The sequence below is a fragment of the Carcharodon carcharias genome, chromosome 10 (assembly GCF_017639515.1).
Source record: "Carcharodon carcharias isolate sCarCar2 chromosome 10, sCarCar2.pri, whole genome shotgun sequence".
In the NCBI taxonomy this organism is placed as follows: Eukaryota; Metazoa; Chordata; class Chondrichthyes; order Lamniformes; family Lamnidae; genus Carcharodon; species Carcharodon carcharias.
Genome location: NC_054476.1, coordinates 150,168,532 through 150,186,770, shown reverse-complemented (window position 1 = coordinate 150,186,770; position 18,239 = coordinate 150,168,532). Strand labels below are relative to the sequence as shown.

The 18,239-nt window shown below is 44.5% G+C and overlaps 1 protein-coding gene across 2 annotated transcripts in view; it reads left to right on the top strand.

The window, feature by feature from the left end:
• The window catches only part of dph1 (diphthamide biosynthesis 1), a 618,203-nt gene that overhangs the window by 19,305 nt on the left and 580,659 nt on the right, over positions 1–18,239 (top strand). For both annotated transcript variants that reach the window (XM_041196491.1, XM_041196492.1), the window contains one exon: positions 4,248–4,311. In XM_041196491.1, the coding sequence (XP_041052425.1) occupies positions 4,248–4,311 (64 nt within the window). The remainder of the gene's footprint in view (positions 1–4,247; positions 4,312–18,239) is intronic.

The following is an 18,239-nucleotide window of genomic DNA, read 5'->3' as shown; positions in this document are numbered from 1 at the left end:
CCTGTGGTCTGCAATAATCGACAGCAGTAAAGGAACGGAAAAGAAAAGACTTGCATTTATGTGGTGCCTTTCACAACCTCAGGACCAAAACCAATGAACCAGCATAGTCACTGGTGGAATGAAGGAAACTTAGTAGCCAATTTGGGCACAGCAGGCTTCCACAAACAGCAACAAGATAGAGTTTTAGAGTGTTGGCTGAGGAATAACTATTGACCCGGATACTGGGGTTAACTCCCCTGCACTGGAGCCTCAGTCTGACTTTACGTGCTCAAGGTTTCCTGTCTTGCAGGCAAGACTGCCGTCCATTGAGCCACCACTGACATCTACGTGGTACAGTTACTGCTGCCCTGGCTGAGATCAGCTAACCCGGTGTGCACCTGGGTTTAACCATAGGACTTCAGTCTGTCTCGTTCAGGACCATATTGGGTGCATGTTCCCACTTGGCCATCAGGGAGAGTTTTGTTTATTATTTTTAATGATAGAATGACACTACCACAGGTTGCCTGGGCAAGATTATGGGAGGTCCATTGGCAGCCATTTTGGCTTTTTTGCATTGACGCTGAGAGTTCAGTGGAGTGAGGGAGAGAGCTGGCTGGCACCCACCTGAACGATGGCTTTGAAAGGGAAATAGCTGCATATAGGATAAATATGTGAAACTGTTGGCTAAATGAATACCTGTGCTCCACTGGGTCACCACTGACCTCCATCAAAATAAAATCAAACTTATTTGCTAAGTTTTGGGACTTCAGTCTGGTACTTTGCGTACCTCTGCCCCCTTTAACTCGAACCCTTCCCATCCCGGCCTCTCGCTCCTCCTCGCCTGAAGGTCCTGACTCCTGCTGAAGTCCGCTTCATGAGCACTGGCCTATTCTCTGGGACCTCTACCAAACTCTTATCCTACAATCCTGTGCTCCTCCAATTCTGTCCTCTTCTGCATCACAGATCTTTATTGCTGCGCCATTGATGGCCGTGCCTTCAACTGCCTGGGCCCTAAACTTTGGAATTACCTCCCTAAAACCCTCCAGTTCTCTCTCCTTTAAAACAATCCTTCAAACCAGCCTCTTTGACCAAGCTTTCAATAACCTACACCACCTTATGTGGCTTGATGCCAAACCTTGTCTGATAATCGCTCCTGTGAAATGCCTTGGAAGGTTTTACTGCGTAAAAATGTTATCTAAATGCAAGATGATATTAAGAGCTCAGACCATGAATGTCACTGAACCCATATCTCGGCAGTGATAGTGCAAATAAACGCTAGCTGAACACCCTGCTCCCCTCATGCCCTGGGGACGTGTAGGCCATTTTTGCAGCTCCACTGCTGCCCTGGATTAGATCTGGATCTTTGTATGTACAAGAAAGTAACATAGACAGGCCAGGGAGGGTGTCATATTGCAGACTGTTGCACTTTTACCCTGTGTTCCTGTATCTGCACTCCCATGATAAACCTCTCTGTATCTGTACACTCATAAAATACCCTCTCTGTATCTGCACTCCCACAACATACCCCCTCTGTATCTGCACTCCCATACTATACCCTCTCTGTACCTGTCATCCCATATTATGTCAGAAGGTGTTGTATACCCTCTGCACAATTCCTTGTTAAACTGCAGTATACTATACGTGCCTATGTTCTCAAGTAGAATTGTAGAGTATTGTATGCATTGTTCTACTGCAGGGTTTTATACAAGCCCACTGTCTGCAATCCAGTATTCAATTGCAGTTTTCTGTATGTGTCCCTCGCAGGCTGCACAGTATTCCCAATCCCTCGCTGCCAGGATGTAACACTTGCCGGTCACAGCTGTGACCATTGGCTCACAATTGGCACCTTTGAAAAGAGAATTAAATTCCAGTCTGGGCGTGTGGATGTGAAGTCTCACTGATTGCACAGAGATAGGAAGTAAGAGTGAAAAGCCTATATATAGGTTAGCTGTACCCGAGGGACATTTTGGTCAGGCTGTATATATAAGTTTATGCCAGTAATGGAGTTAATACCACGATTTCGATCTATTTACCCAAGAGATGTGTGGCCACAGTGTGACCCCCTGAAGCTGATACTGACTGAACCAATATTGCTTCAAGAATATCGTGTGCTCCACCTGAATTTTTAAATATTAATTGTATGTTCACAGGATGTGCACTGGCAGGGCCAGCATTTGTTGCTCATCCCTAAATAATTTTGCAAGGGTTGCTAGTGGGCCACCTCCTTGAACCATTGCAGTCCATGTGGTGCATTTAATGTAATAAAATGTCCCAAAGTGCTTCACAGAAGTGATTATCGGACAAAATTTGACACCGAGCCACATAAAGGTATATTGGAACAGATGATCTTTTGGTCAAAGAGATAGGGTTCAACGTATGCCTTCAATTATGAGAAAAAACTAGGGCTACAGAGAAAAGGCTGGGGAGTGGAACTAACTTAGCCAGCATAGACGTGACTGGCTGAATGGCCTCCTTAACCATGTAACCATGGTATGAGCGAGAATCAGAGAGGTTTCCGGGAGGGAATTCCAGAGCAAAGGGCCCAGGCAGCTGAGGGCACGACTGTCAAGTGGTGGGGCGATGGAAGCCAGGGTGAGCAAGGGGGACTGGAGGTTGAACAATTTGGTGAGATGTCAGCGAGTGACCATTGGTACCAAGCTTCGCCAAGAGCCAGCACCCTTAGTCAACATCACAGGACACCATGACCTGAACAGTGTTATTTTTGGGTGGCTTTATTTTCAGCCACCCAGTCTCTGCACTCTGGAATTATCTAGCTAAACCTTTGTGCGCCATTTGTAAAATGTAGAATTTCAGTGGATCTTAGTTTCAAATTTAGTTCTTTGTTTAATGGGACAGTTTGGTCGATCAAAGAAGTTTGGAAATTGTGACAGTGTGGCATGCAGCCAAATGGATTTGGATCACTGCAATTAGCAGGAATGGCTTTAGACTCACAAGGGATGGGGATGGAGGAAAGAATTAATCACAGTTTCCATGCCAGTCACTAACTAGTCATCCTGATGCAAATGTGGCTGTCAATAGTCAAATAACTTTCCAACATTTGTAACCTCGGTCCCACTCTTTGGAATTCCCTCCTCAACCCCTTTTGCCTCTGCTCCTTTAGACCCTTTTCTGAACCTGCCTCTGATATTATAGTCACCCTATCGAAGTTCTCCTTCTTTGACTAGATAGCCATTTCCAATCAAGAGACATGTGATGTTCTTCTATGATAAATTCACTGCATTAGAGCAAGTTATAGGAGGAGGTGGAAAGACAAAATTATGGTTATACAGGTAAGAGTTGGTGATTGACAAGCAAACGAGGGTTGGTATTTTATAATTGTAACCTGTTATCTGTGTCACTGCTTTGTAAATATTGCATTTAAGGTTGTGAATCTTTGCCTCCCCTATAATCTAAGCGTCATCTCGCTGGGTTGAAATTTCAATGTGAGTGACACATTTTCTTTCTTTGCAATCAGTGATGGCAGCACATTATCTCAGGTGACATGGGTTACTTGTAACCAGCTTTTGTGAACAGGCCCAGAAGCTCCTGTCAGCGAGAGGGTCCAAGGGAAGAAGAACACTTTATTCATTCATAAGATGTGGGTGTCGCTGGCTGGGCCGGCATTTATTGCCCATCCCTAGCTGCCCATCAGAAGGTGGTGGTGAGCTGCCTTCTTGAACCACTGCAGTCCCTGTGGTGTAGGTGCACTCACAGTGCTGTTAGGGAGGGAATTCCAGGATTTTGACCCAGCGATGGTGAAGGAACGGCCATATATTTCCAAGTCAGGATGGTGATTGACTTGGAGGGGAACTTGCAGGTGGTGGTGTTCCCATCTATCTGCTGCCCTTGTCCTTCTGAGTGGTAGAGGCTGCAGGTTTGGAAGGTGCTGTTGAAGGAGCCTTGGTGAGTTGCTGCGGTGCATCTTGTGGATGGTACTCACTGCTGCCATTGTGCGTTGGTGGTAGTGGGAATGAATGTTTAAAGTGGTGGATGGGGTGCCAATCAAACAGGCTGCTTTGTCCTAATGATGAGAAGCTTCTTTAAGTGTTGGAGCCGCATCCATGAGATACACGAGGAGTCTACAGTTTTGAAGTCTTAGGAAGGAGTCAGTAGGAGTGGGGGATGATTTGAATACAGTGAGAATGCGGGGAGGAGGAACCAATCATTTTCAGCAGGGTCACTTTCAGATGCTGATCACCCATTGAGACCGCAAATGGAAAAACCCAAAACAACTTTTTTTTAAATTCTGTTTTCCATGTCTTGCTCAGTCGCTCTGCAGATGCCTGAAGGACTCCTGATGTTTGCCTGCGTGATTGCTGATATCATTGAAAGGTAGGACAACAACTCATTAAATTAACAGCTTTGAGCACCAAATCCGCAGGGCCAGTTTGGGCTTGTAAGTAATTAAGGGAGATCTGAGTAGACACAGCACTTGTGGAGAATGTAGGACATCAGTTGCTTGGGTTTGTGTGTTGTTAAGGATGATGTGTTTGGTTGGATGGTTATTTTTTCCCATCAAATTTGCAGGGCAGTAATGGGTCAAGATGTTACAATTCACAGCTTTGTCAATGACTCAATTTGGTTCCTAATTAGCTGAAGGAATTAAAGAGAAGATAATGGCCTACATGTTCAGTGTCATAAACTGTGAGAGGGAAGCTTTGAGTGGTTTATATTTGTCATAGCTGAACCCTGGAGACATAGCTGCTACCTTCACTTCACTCACAGGGCACTTAACTGTAACGTGTAGCAGACGGTGAACTACCGTTTAATGTTGCTTTTGTTGTTGCTGTCGTGTCCTTCTCCTTGATGTGGGAACTTTCCAATGTTGTTTGAAGGCTATAGAGCTGGGCTGCGTGGGATGGGGAACGGGCAAAGTGGGCCTTTAAATCCAATGTCGAGAATTACGGAATGTTATTGCTGAAAGAGCGGAGAGAAACCTGAGTCATCAAAGTAGAATTTGACTCGCAGTCACCCGAATATAAAGCGGCAGTTTGCTTGGAATAGCTGCCCACTTGTGGAATACTTGACAAAGCCATTATATCGCAGCCCATTTCTATGGGAAAAAACAAGAACGATGGAAATGTTATCCCGCAAAAACATTGGGAAAAATCCTGAATCGCTTGTAATAAAAAATATATCTAACTTCTTCCCTGCAAACGAGTGAAGTATTGGATCACATGGCAGCCTCCCCTATATAAAGCAGATCTTTCTTTAATAACGCAGACACGAGTAAATGGAGATGTTTTGTTTCTAGTGGCAGGAAGTTTGTCAACCAGAGGACACGGATTTAAGGTAATTGGCAAAAAAACCAGGGGCGATTTCAGAAAATAACAGTTTTACACAGCGAGTTGTTGTGGTCTGGAATGCACTGCCTGAAAGGATGATGGAACGAGATTCAAGAGGAACTTTCAAAAGGGAATTGGATAAATACTCGAAGAGTAAAAAATATGCAGGGCCATGGGTCAAGGGAATGGGACCAATTGGATAACCCTGCCAAAGAGCTGGCACATGTGCTGGGCAGAATGACTGACTTTCATTTGTGCTGTATCATTCTAAGACTAGACCAAGGCTCATGGTGCAGGACAACCAACCTATTGGAAAAAGAGCAGGGGAGGTTACTCGATAAAGCAAGAAGTTGTTAGGTGGCAACAAGTTTGGGTTTTAGAGGTCTGTAGATTTTAGGTGGGGCAACTGAGAAACATTTGAAACATTTGATCATTCTGGAATAGCGGACGGTAAAATACTCCTGACTTCAATGTGGAATGCAAAGAGGAGGAAAAATGCTTCCTCTCAGCAGTGGAAGATTGTGTTGTCCTCGTACAGGAGCTTGAGTGGGAAGTGACTGTGGGAGGACAGCCCGATACTATAGGTTACTACGTTTCCAGGTCTGTGACCTAGGGCATTAACACAGTGTAGGATGTAACACAGGAGGCCATTCGGCCCCTTGAGCCTGTTCCACCATTCAATTCAATCATGGCTGAGCTGCATCTTAATTCCATCTGCCTTCCTTGGTTCTGTAACCCTTAATCAGAACAATAACTTTTACCTGGTCTCTTTTTTGAAATTTTCATTGGGAGGGTCAGTTTGCATTGACCAGCCTCGCAACCTTCTGAGTATAGAAGATGAAAGGGTGATCTAATTGAGGAGTTTAAGATAATTAATATATTTGATAAGGTGGGTAAAGTTGAAGACCAGAACAAGGAGCCATAATGTGAAAATTAGACCGAGGCTGTTCAGGGGTGATGTCAGGAAGTATTTCTTCACACAAACTCTAGTGGAAATCTGAAACTCTCTCTCCCCCGCAAAAAAAAAAATTTGCTGAGGCTTGGGGGTCAATTAAAAATTTCCAAACTGGCATTAATAGATTTTTGTCAGGCGAGGGGTATTAAGGATTTCAGTTCCAGCCGTGATCAACATGAATTGCAGAAAAGGCTCGAGGGGCTGAATGGCCTCCTGTTGTTATAATTGCTAAAAGATAAATCAAAATAATTGTTGGATGCCATCAAAATTGGGCAGTGAATGCCTCTAGATTGTAAGAAAGAGTGGGGTGCATAAGGAGCTTACAGATACAAACATGTACCCAGCCAGCGAAGCCCACATCCTGCAAGTAAATTTAAAAAATGCAATGAGCGTGCTTAAAGCTGTGACCACTTTAGAAAAGAAAGTTATCAGAGGTATTGGAATTGGATGGTCTGTTTCTGGGATTGCAAGAATGGCCGAGAGACACCCAAGTGTTCTGAGAGTCGGGCAGTGCTGTTTTCTCACGTGACTTATTGTAGACTGTGACATAGTTGTGACGAGAGCTGATCGGCCTGAAATGTTTACTGTTTCACTCTCCACTGATGCAGCCTGACCAGCTGAGTATCTCCAGCCCTCCTCTCTTCCCATTTCAGATCTCCATCTGTGGTATTCTGCTTTTGCAGTGACCCTCTCGTTAATTTGACTTGATGCAGCAAAGTAACGTACCTCGTGTCTTGCAGTAATTGATGACTCTGCTGCTAACGGTTCATCCAAGCAAACTCCTTTGTTTAAGAGAAGCAGCTGAAGTAAAAAGCGACTGAGATACTGGTGAGATGTGCAGACAAGTTGCTGCAGCTTTGGACATTGGAGGAGACTGGTCCCAGAGTCTTTTTGAAGTGCAGTCAATGTCGTGAGCTGGGAAACACAGCAGCCAGTTTGTGCATAACCAACTCCCATTGGTAGCAATGTGATAATGACTTGTTTTTCTGTTGTTTGAAGAATAAACATTGTCCAGGGCCCCATGGAGAAGCTCCCCTGTTCTTCTTCAGAATAGTGCCATGGGATCTTTTATCTCCACCCAAGAGAGCAAGCAGGGACCTCAGTTTAACATCTCATCTGAAAGATGGTGCCTCTGACACTGCAGCACTCCCTTAGTACTGCATTGGGAGTGTCAGTGTAGATTTTATGCTTCAGTTTCTGGCACAGGACTTGAACCCACAACCTTCTGGTTCAGTGCTATCCCCTGAGCCATGGCTGACACAAGAAACGTAGAAATGTTACAGTGCAGAAAGAGGCCATTCAGCCCATCGTGTCTGTGCTGGCCAAAAAAGAGAAAAAAGAAACTAGCCACTCATTTTAATCCCACTTTCTAGCACCTGGTCCATAGCCTTGCAGGTTACAGCATTTCAGATGCATATCAAGGTACCTTTTAAATGCGTTGAATGTGTCAGCCTCAACCACCAACTTAGGCAGTGAATTCCAGACACCCACCACCCTCTGGGTGAAAAGGTTTTTCCTCCTGTCCCCTCTAATCCTTCTATCAGTCACTTTAATCTATGCCCCCTGATTATTAACCCCTCAGATAGGGGAAACAAGTCTTTCCTGTCTACCCTATGTAGTACCCTCATAATTTTGTACAACTCAAATGGGTCACCTCTTAGCCTCCTCTGTTCTAAGGAAAACAACCCTAACCTAGCCTATCTGTCTAACTAGGCTGAAAGCCAACGTTTGTCCAATTTCTTACCATAACCAAGCCCTTTCGGATTTGGAATCGGCCTTGAGGCTCCTCTCTGATCTGCCTTTCAAAGCTTGAATGTCTGCCCTGTGTCTCCGTGACCACACTGGACCTCTGCAAGGTATGCTCTGGCTGGAGGATTGGACATTTTGATTCCAATTCCCCCATCAGGTATTTTACTCTTTTGGTTCCATACTTTAACATTCTTTTCTCATACCATGAATTTTTATGAAGTGCGGTGGTTGTTATTAAACAGGCAAACATGACAGCAGAGTGCGATTCCACAAGCAGCAGCAAAGTAAATGACTAGCTCCAAATGTTTTGGGTGCTGTTGGAAGAGGGAGGAATGTTGGCCAGAAACCAGGATAACTTCCTACTTGTCCATGGGTTCACTTTTATGGACAAACAGGACCTCAGACCAATGTACCATTCCAATAGCTTGGCACCCCCTCAGCTCCTGCAACAGGCTGTCAGCTTAGATTCTATGCTTAGATCAATACTGAGGCTCAAACCTTTTGACTCTGAGGCAAGTACCAACTTAAATGCAACTTTTCAAGCCATTGTATTTCACTTCCCATTGTTCGTGGTTACCATCTATATCCTGTTGTGTCTTTTGCCCCCCCAAAATTATACTTTATTCATAAAGATTGTAAAGGTACATTACATAGTTCAAATTTGACACTACATAAAGTGCAATACAGTTCAATTTTCAATATTTATTACTCAATGCATGTCAAACTTAACAGCCTGAGAGGTTTTACCCAATTTCCAGCCCCTCCAGGTGTTAGACAGTGGCCTTTCCCCATTGTACCTCTATGGCTACTACCCCAAGCTTTAGTGTGTCCCTCAGCACGTAGTCCTGGACCTTGGAATGTGTCAGTCTGCAACACTCAGAGACAAATCTTTGCACTGGAAGACCAACAAGTTTTGGGCAGACCAAAGAGCGTCTTTCACTGAGTTGTTGATCCTCCAGCTGCAGTTGATGTTTGTCTCGGTGTGTGTTCCTGGGAACAGCCCTTAGAGCACAGAGTCCTGTAACTCAGAACTGCTCGGGATGAAGCTCGACAGAAACCACTGCATCTCTCTCCAGACCTTCTTTGCAAAGGCACATTCCACAAGGAGGTGAACAATGGTCTCGTCCCCACCACAGCCAAGTGCAACATGCAGAGGGCGTGTAGGAAGGATCTGATGAAGAGGGGTCTTCTCGCCACTAGCCAAGCTACATCTTGGTACTTGTTTGAAAGTTCTGGTGAAGAGAGGCATTCTGTTGTATCGCTTAATTGAAAAGGAACTAGCAAAAATAGTGTCACTCTGTGCCTTTTGATCTCCAACAAATGCTGTCTCTCCTAATACACCTTTCCATTAGCCTGACCAGATACAATATCTTTAATATACTTGTTAATTAATGAGCTAAGGTTTAATTTTTTTAACTATTTTCAAAAAGGGAATTGGATACATATTTCAAAAGAGAAAAAAGTTGCGGCACTGTTCGGAAAGAGCAAGGGAGTGAGAATAATTAGATGGCTCTTATCAAGGAGCTGGCATTGGCACAATGGACTGTGCTATATTGTTCCATTAATTTATACTGTGACAATCTGCATCTGAGTTTTTAAAGGTTCAGGAAAAGGGTCTTATTCCTCATTCTGAGTTGGAGAAAAATCTGCGAATGTTTGAAGTCAAAGGGCAAAACAGCAAAGGCTAAAAATGTGAGTCCATCAGTGCCTGGAGCATAAAATAAAAAGCACAAGGATTAACATTTAGGATGTTATAAATATTCCGCGATAAACTGAATTCAAAAATGCTGGGATTTGAACTCACCTTCTCTAGATAACTAATGCGGTAATATAATCACTATGCCACTGCACCCCTTTCTACAAAGTCAGGATGATGATCTTGGATTTTTTTTTTTGAACGAAAATTGATTTCGCAAATGTGGAGGTTATGCAGAAGCCTGTTGTTGATGGGCGAAACGTTTGTCATCAAAGAGCAACAGTGCTGCACTCTGCTTGTTCCCTATCTCAAAAACCAGGATTCAAAGAAGCTGCCTGATCCTCCTGAATCTGCTTTTTTTTTTGTGTGATCTTAAGAAAGACAGTGACAGGTCAGAAGAAATCAGCTGAAGGATCAAAAGTACAGGATGTTTATGATGGAATGAGTTAAGGCCTTCACCAGCATACAAAAGTCTTGGTAATTTCTCGAATCGGAATTACTGCCTCTTACACCACAAACCAATGAGAGAAAGAAAACAAACTTTTTGTCCTAAATGTTTTTGAAATTTGCCCATAGGAAATAGTTGTCATGTCATAATGTGACAGTTAATTTGCGCACAGCAAGCTCCCACAAACAGCAACGTGATAACGACCAGATGGTCTAATTTTGTCATATTGTTGAGAGATAAATGTCGGCCGGGGTCACTGGGGACAACTCCTCAGCCCTTCCTAGAAAGGGGATCTGTTAACGTCCACCTGAGAGGGCAGATGGAGTCTCGGTTTAATGTCTCATCTGAAAGACGGAACCTCCGACATTGTAGAATTCATGCACATGTTGATTTGTAGGTTTATTGTATCTAAAATAAAGACATTAAGTCATAATTTGACAATATCTGGCACTGCCAGGGTTTTAAGTGCTGACACCTGATACTGTAGGCGGATGATTCTCCCAATTATTCCAGTGAGGATTGCAATGTCATTTCTATCTTGTAATTTGACAGGTTACAAGAAGTTAAGCGATTTTTATTGGTTTCCGTTGTAAGCTATTTTGTTTCCTCTCTCTCCCCAAAGAACAGATTTTTCGACTCAAAGTATGATTCAGCTATCCTTGCTTCGTAGCATTGTCTCCCAGTCAGAGGTTGTCAGTTCAAGACCCACTCCAGGCCTTGAGCGCACAATCTCGGCTGACATTGAGTAAGTGCTCCATGGTTTTCTCGATAAGAGGTCAAACCAAGGCTCCATCTGTCTTTTCCAGTGGTTCACGTGGAGTAAAAGACTTACCCTTGCTTTCTGAAGCAGCCTTCTTTTAATATCTTCTTTGATAACATTGCAAAAATAAATAGACTACTCAGTTGCTCATCTCATTTTTCTTTATGGGATCTTATTGTACACAAAATAGCTGTTAACAATAGTGACTACACTCCAAAAGCAGTTTATGTGATGCTTATGAGGAATCTCATAAGGAACTTGTTGCAAGTTTCAGGTTTACCTGAGAATCTTTAGTTAATCAATGCTGTTCTCTCAAGGCCAATAAGAAGAAATACGTCACACTGTTTCCCTATTAGAAGACTCAGCTAAGCTTTATTGCCAAACCTGGCGGTTTGCTTTTGAATAGGGAACCCATCTGCCCAAAGTGACCTGCACATCGTTATTCCTATTCACATGGACCGGAAATCAGCAGCTGCCCTACGTCTCTCCCCCTGTCCTGGGGATTGTGCAGTCAACCTGCGAATCAAATGTGATGCTGTATTCCTGGATGTTGTCCCCTAGCAACTATATCCTGCTACTCTTAAAATGAATGGCAGCATCAGTGGCATAATAACGTCCATATAAATGCAAGTTGCATTGTGTTACAAAGAATTTACAACATAGAAATAGGTCATTCAACCCATTGGATCCATGCTGGTGTTTAAACTCCACCTCCAGCCTTGTCCCACCCTCCTTCCTCTCACCTCATCAACACATCCCTCTATTCCTTTCTCCTTCATGTGCTTACCTAGCTTACCCTTAATTGCACCTATACTATTTACCTCAACCACTCCCTGTGGTAAGCGAGTTCCACATTCTCACCACCCTGGGTAAAGAATTTTCTCCTGAGTTCCCTATTTGATTTATCAGTGACTACTTTATATTTATGGCCCCAAGTCCTGGTCTCGCCAGCAAGTGGAAACATGTTTTCGTCGTCTGCCCTGAAACATCCTTTCATCATCATTTAACTTCTACCAAATCAGCTCTCAGCATTCTCCTTTCCAGAAGAAAGAGCCCCAGCCTTTTTAATCTTTCTTGATGGTTATAACCCCTCAGTTCATGCAAATAATTCTTTTTGCACCTTCTCCACTGCCTGTATTTCGTTTTTATAACCTGGAACCCAAAGCTGTTTGACCAGTGCGGTCTAACCAAGGTTCTATACCAGTTTAGCACAAACTTGTAGAAAAAGCAGAACAGCTAACATCACAGTTAGGGTGAATGTTAGTTGGCCTGGGACTGTCCTGGAGACAGCAGTTTTCCTTGGCGACGGGGAGCAAGGTGACTTTGTGGGCACTTTGGCTTCTATCTCAGCAGATGAACCTTTGCAGCTGCAGTTTCTAAACATTCCCCTGTGTCAGCCACGACTCAGTCAGTAGCACCGATGCTTCTGGGTTGCAAGGTTCCACATTCGAATCCCACTCCCAGACCTGAGCACAAAAACGCAAAGCCAACTCTCCAGCGCTGTACTGAGGGAGGGCTGCACTGTCGGAGATGCTGTCTTTTGGGTGAAACCACAAGCCAAGAACCTGCCTTCCCCCTCAAATGGATGTAAAAGATCCCTATTTTGATGAAGAGCAGGGGAGCTCGCCCCAGTGTCTTGACCAATATTTATCCCTTGATCAACGTCACAAAAACAGATCATTTATCTCTTGATTAACATCACGAAACAGGTCATTATTACAATGATGTTTGAGGGAGCTTGCTGTGTGCAAATTGGCTGCCACTTTTCCTACATTACAACAGTGACTACACTTCTGAAGTACTTCTCTGGTTGTGAAGCACTTTGGGATGTCTAGTGATTGTGAAAAGCGCTATATCAATGCAAGTCTTTTCTGTCTTAGGGGATAGTTTGAGGTTCGGAGTGGAGGCTAACCTACTCATGGCACTCTTTTCAGGGGGCATAATGTTGGCCTTAGCAGCTGGCACAATCTAGGAATTGGCAATGGTGGTGGGGGGCAGGAAGTAAAGACTAAAGTGCAGTGGTCAAGCAATTTTGACTGGTAAATAGCTAATGGAGAATATTACAAATTTGGAGAAATGTATAGAAAATTTTGCAATTTATTTCACAACTGTAAATATGTAAACCTTAAATGTTCAGTCGAGTAAATAAACTGTAAAGGCACACATGAAGTAAGCATAAGGGCTACCGGGAAAGCTTGGGAGAAGGTAATTAGATTGGGAATAAGTTTGGATGGAGTGTAAAAATTAGCATGGACCTGTTGGGTTGAATGGCCTGTGGCTTGTTGTAGATTCTTTACAAGGTAAGGCAGGTCAGAGCAACCATCAAAATGCAGTTACCCCTGCTTGCTGACACACCCCCCCCACCCCAATTACTCCCTCTTTAATGATTCCAGCCTACATTCTGTCTACTGTCCCACTCATGGACCATTTGAGGTATGAGTAGGTTCACTTGATTGATTTCTAGGATGAGTGGATTACTCATGTGCTATGAGGTGAGATTGAGTAGATTGGGCCTCTAGAATATAGAAGAATGAGAGTTGACCTCATTGAAACATATGGACTTCTCAGAGGGCTTGACAGGGTAGATGCTGAGAGGCTGTTTTTCCTGGCTGGAGAGTCTAGAACTCAGGGGCACAATCTCAGAATAAAGGGTCGGCCAATTAGGACGGAGATGAGAAATTTCTTCTGTCAGAGGGTTGTGAATCTTTGGATTTCTCTACCTCAGAGAGCTGTGGATGCTCAATTGATGAATATATTCAAGATGGAGATCGATAGCTTCTTGGGATCTAAAAGAATGAAGAGGGCATGGGGAAAGGGCAGGAAAGTGGAACTGAGTGCAAGTTCAGCCGTGATTTTATCAAATGGTGGAGCAGGTTCAAGGGGCCAAATGGTTGACTCCTGATCCTTTGTATTTATGTGTAAATCATTCTATGCTTGAAGGAGGCATAAGCCAGTGCTTCCCTTGTACCAGTTTGCCTCTTAGTTTGGTCACTATCCTTTAACTTAAAATGGTAGCCTGGATTAACATTTTTCAATCCATCTTTAAATGCTTCCTAGACCTCCACCTTTGCAGCGTTTCACGGTGATGGGCTCTGAATGTAACCTCACCTTCCCTTGTGTCTCTGTCCTCTGGCACTAAAGCAATCAATCGCGTGCCCCTTCACACTTCCTCCAAGGCGAAGGGTGTCACCTGGGTTCAGGAGGAGGCCATTCAGCCCCTCGAGCCTGTTTCCCCATTCAATTAGATCATGATCTTAACTCCACCGACTTGGAGTTCCGTATTTCTTAACGCCTTTGCCGAACCAAAAAAAAACCCTCGTCAGTCTCAGATCGGAAATGTTCAGTTGAACCCCCAGCCTCACCGCACTCCCATCCCTCACAACAGTGGAAGCACGGCACAAACAGTTTGTTTAAAAAGAAAATTAAAAGTAGCAGCAAACAAGTTGCTTCCACTAATATACTGACTCCCCCGAGGCCTGAAGGTAAATTGGTGCAGAAAACATAATTAGTGCAATATTCTTATACACAGCTGTTAATTAGAAATATCCTAGAAACAGACTTTATTGCTTTACAGGGATGATCCACAGTATAAGAACCTCCTGGTTCCTTATAGGCATCGTACTCTGTTGGGATGTAGCTCTGAGAGCCAGTGTGTGTTGTTTAGGGGACATAATTGTGCAGGTGTAGCCACGGAAGGTGTGAATGAAAACCTGGTGCCAACACGTGATTGTCTTTCTCTTTTTCTGATGAATTGTGTGTTAGGATTGGGAATGCACTGCCCGATAGTGGTGGTGCATTCGGTAGTGGCTTTCAAAATGGAAGAGAATAAATACTTGAAGGAGAAATAAATTGCAGGGATTTTGGAGGGGTGGGTGGGTGGCGGTTGAGGGAAGAGCAAGTGAGTGGGGCTCACCGGATAGCTCGTTGAAAGAGGCAGTGCCGACTCGATGGGCCAAATGGCCACCTTCTGTGTGCTGTTCTGTTCTATGATCTTCAGAAGTTTAATTTTTATCTTATAACTCTCTGGGAAGAATACTCATGCGTGTTTTTAAATGAAAATAAATCTTTGGGAAAATCGATAAGTGAATGTTCTCAGCGAGGGCTTTTGCCATATTTCTCCCATTTTGACGAGCGAGATCAGTGCTGGGAAACTAGAGTCCTCAGTTAATAGCATTTCACAAAATCAAAGTGTTTGTATGACCATTATTTTAACTTATTTATAATAAACTGGCTAAGATCTTTCATTATAGTGGGCAAAGGGATTTTACAAGAGTGAATTAATGCCACTGCACAGCAGTACTTGATGAATCTAATTGCGTGATCCAGGTTGAGAAACGTGGGGCATTCTGTCGTTTGGCTTTTAGAGTGCCAGGGGCCCCTGTTGCTTATTGCTTTCCTCGGTTGTTGAACATGCTGAGACAGTGGCCCCCTTTTGGGAGAGGGCAGTCGACTGAGAGAGGGGCTGCTTGCAAATTATTTTTAATTGGATGTATTTCAGGTGAGTGCCTGAGACTGTTGTATCTCCTCTTCATGGAGCGTTCATTTAATAGCCATAATGCAGAACGTAGTTTGCCACGAGCCCTTTAATCATTCCTGGAAAGTGCATCTATCTGTAGTCCAGATAAGCGGCCCGGAAACATGACGAGTTGAGTTCCAATCAGAGTGTGTTGAAGTTTGAGTGGGAGGGGGGCGGGGAGGAGGGATTCCATCATTAAGTAGCAATAGGTTTTGTCACTTCTCATCTTGGCTGCTAAGTGGAGCATCCACGATGAAAGCCAGATATTCCTTACTGATCATAAGGAAGAAATGCTGATCTACATCCTGCTCCACTGAAATTGTGGCCCCCTGCTGGGAGCTGCCAAGAGGCAGTGACAGTAGCCATAGAAACGTCTCCGGTGTGGGCAGACTTTGAATTTCTGCCTTGAGAAAGGAATCTGAAGGCCAATGGAAGGGTTATTGTGGGGGGGAGCCATGGAGAAATAAAACAAAAAAGCCCCCCTTTTTCTAGGGGAACACCCTGACTTCTGGGCTCTTTAACCTTTGATTTGTTGCTTTATTGTGGCCGTAGCTTAATATGTGCTTTTCTGATGGTGGCAGGATAGCAATAATGATAATGTGCCTTGTCTCCGCATTGCATTGTCAAGGAATTTCAATACACTGAAGCACAGCAAAATTATTGGTGTGTTAAAAGAAAGAAAGACTTGCGTTTTTATCATGTCTTTCACAATTTTGAGAGCCCCAAAGCACTTGGCCGCCAGTGAAGCATTTTTTGAAGTGCAGTCATGGTTGTAGGAAACATGGCAGCCAATTAAGGCATAGAAAGCTCCCACAAGCAACAATGTGATAACTTACCAGATCCCCTGAGTTTCAGTCATGTTGGTTGAGGGATAAATATTGGCCCGAATCTCCTGGAGAGTGGCGAGCAATCACCATTGGATTGCCACTCTGCTCCTACTTCCCTGCGTCATGGCTCTGATCTGCATTTCCGGCTAGGTCTTCTGATCCCAGCTTCTTCAGAAATGTGGAGCGGTCTTCCATCACACTGCTTCCTTTGTACCATTGCTGTACAATTGGGGGAAGACAAGCCATGCCCCCTGTTTACAGCACTAGCTGACTCATTCTGGTAAATGTTCACTAACACACTGAAAAGCTTTAGGATGTTTAAACAGCTTTTCAATGTGTTGGTGAATGTGGAGGTGTATAAGTGGGTATGGTGGGTGAGATAAGTGGGTAGGGTGGGTGAGATAAGTGGGTAGGGTGGGTGAGGTAAGTGGGTTGGGTGGGTGAGGTAGGAGGGTAGGGTGGGTGAGGTAGGAGGGTAGGGTGGGTGAGGTAGGAGGGTAGGGTGGGTGACGTAGGGTAGGGTGGGTGAGGCAAGTGGGTAGGGTGGGTGAGGTAAGTGGGTAGGGTGGGTGGGATAAGTGGGTAGGGTGGGTGGGATAAGCGGGTAGGGTGGGTGAGCTAAGCGGGTAGGGTGGGTGGGATAAGTGGGTAGGGTGGGTGGGGTAAGTGGGTAGGATGGGCTGGGGGTAGTCAGGTTGGGAGGGATTTTCAGGTTGGAGAGTTAATCAGGGGCAAGCCATGGGATCGGGTTGGGAGAGTTGGGTAGTGGGGGCTAGTCAGGTCGGGTTGAGGCTGTGGGGTCGAGGGGAAGTTGGGGTTGTCAGTTGTATAGTTATCCAGGATTTTTGAGTCTAACGTTTTCTGGGTAACTATTCAGGTAAATATCGCGGAACTGTCCCAAGTCTCCGACTCTACTTCATGGCTGGTATGGTCCCAGGTAATAAGGTAATTGCCCGTTGGCAGTTCAAACTTCCTGGGCAATTCCTTCAGAGTCGGTGAGTCGGGACTTCCACAGGGTTCTGAAGCGCCTCTGGTAGGGTACGTCCGGTCACCGGCGATCCATGGAGCGCGAGATTTGGGCCAGGTCATTAGGGAAAAGTTCCCTGCTCCTCTTCAAGACGGTGCCATGGGATCTGATACTTTGCACCTGAGAGGACAGAGGGGACCTCAGTTTAACAGCTCATTTGGAAGATGGCACCTCCGGCAGTGCAGAACTCCCTCAGTATCGCACTGGGAGTGTCAGCCTAGATTTTTGTACTCAAGTCTCTGGTTTAAAGCTGAATAGTTTGCTCTGAAGTTTCCATTGAGTGGATTTCTAACTTCAGCTGCCTGTGGTCTTGCCCCAGCTCAATGCAGGCTGAGCTGGGGTAGTTATAATACCAGGTCAAAACCTCTGCACTAACATGGGAAATAGGAGCGGGAGTAGGCCATTCAGCCCATCAAGCCTGCTCCACCATTCAATAAGACCATGGCTGATCTTTTACCTCACTCCACTTTCCCATCCTATCCCCAGATCCCTCAATCCCCTTGCTGACCAAAAACCTATCAACCTCTGTCTTGAATACACTGAACTCTGGGTTAGAAAATTCTAAAGAACCACAACCCTCTGACTGAACTCATTTCTCCTCATCACCGTCCAAAATGGCCACTTCCCTATCTGGAGACTATAACCCATAATTCTAGATCCCAAGGAGGTGATACAGCCTCTCAACATCTATCCTGTTTTAAAATAAAAGCTAATCTTTTAATTAGATCACCTCTCATTCTCAAAAAATCCAGTGAACATAGGCCCATTTCACTCAACGTTTCCAATCAAAGAGGGTCATTCACCTCTTTTCTATTTTTCCTTAGTTTTGACGAAGAGTCATTCGGACTCGAGACGTTAACTGTGTTCCTCTCCGCAGATGCGGTCAGACCTGCTGAGCTTTTCCAGGTATTTTTGCTTTGTTTTGGATTTCCAGCATCTGCAGTTTTTTGCTTTTATCATCACTTATCCTGGTCTGCTTAGAACCGTAGAATGGCTA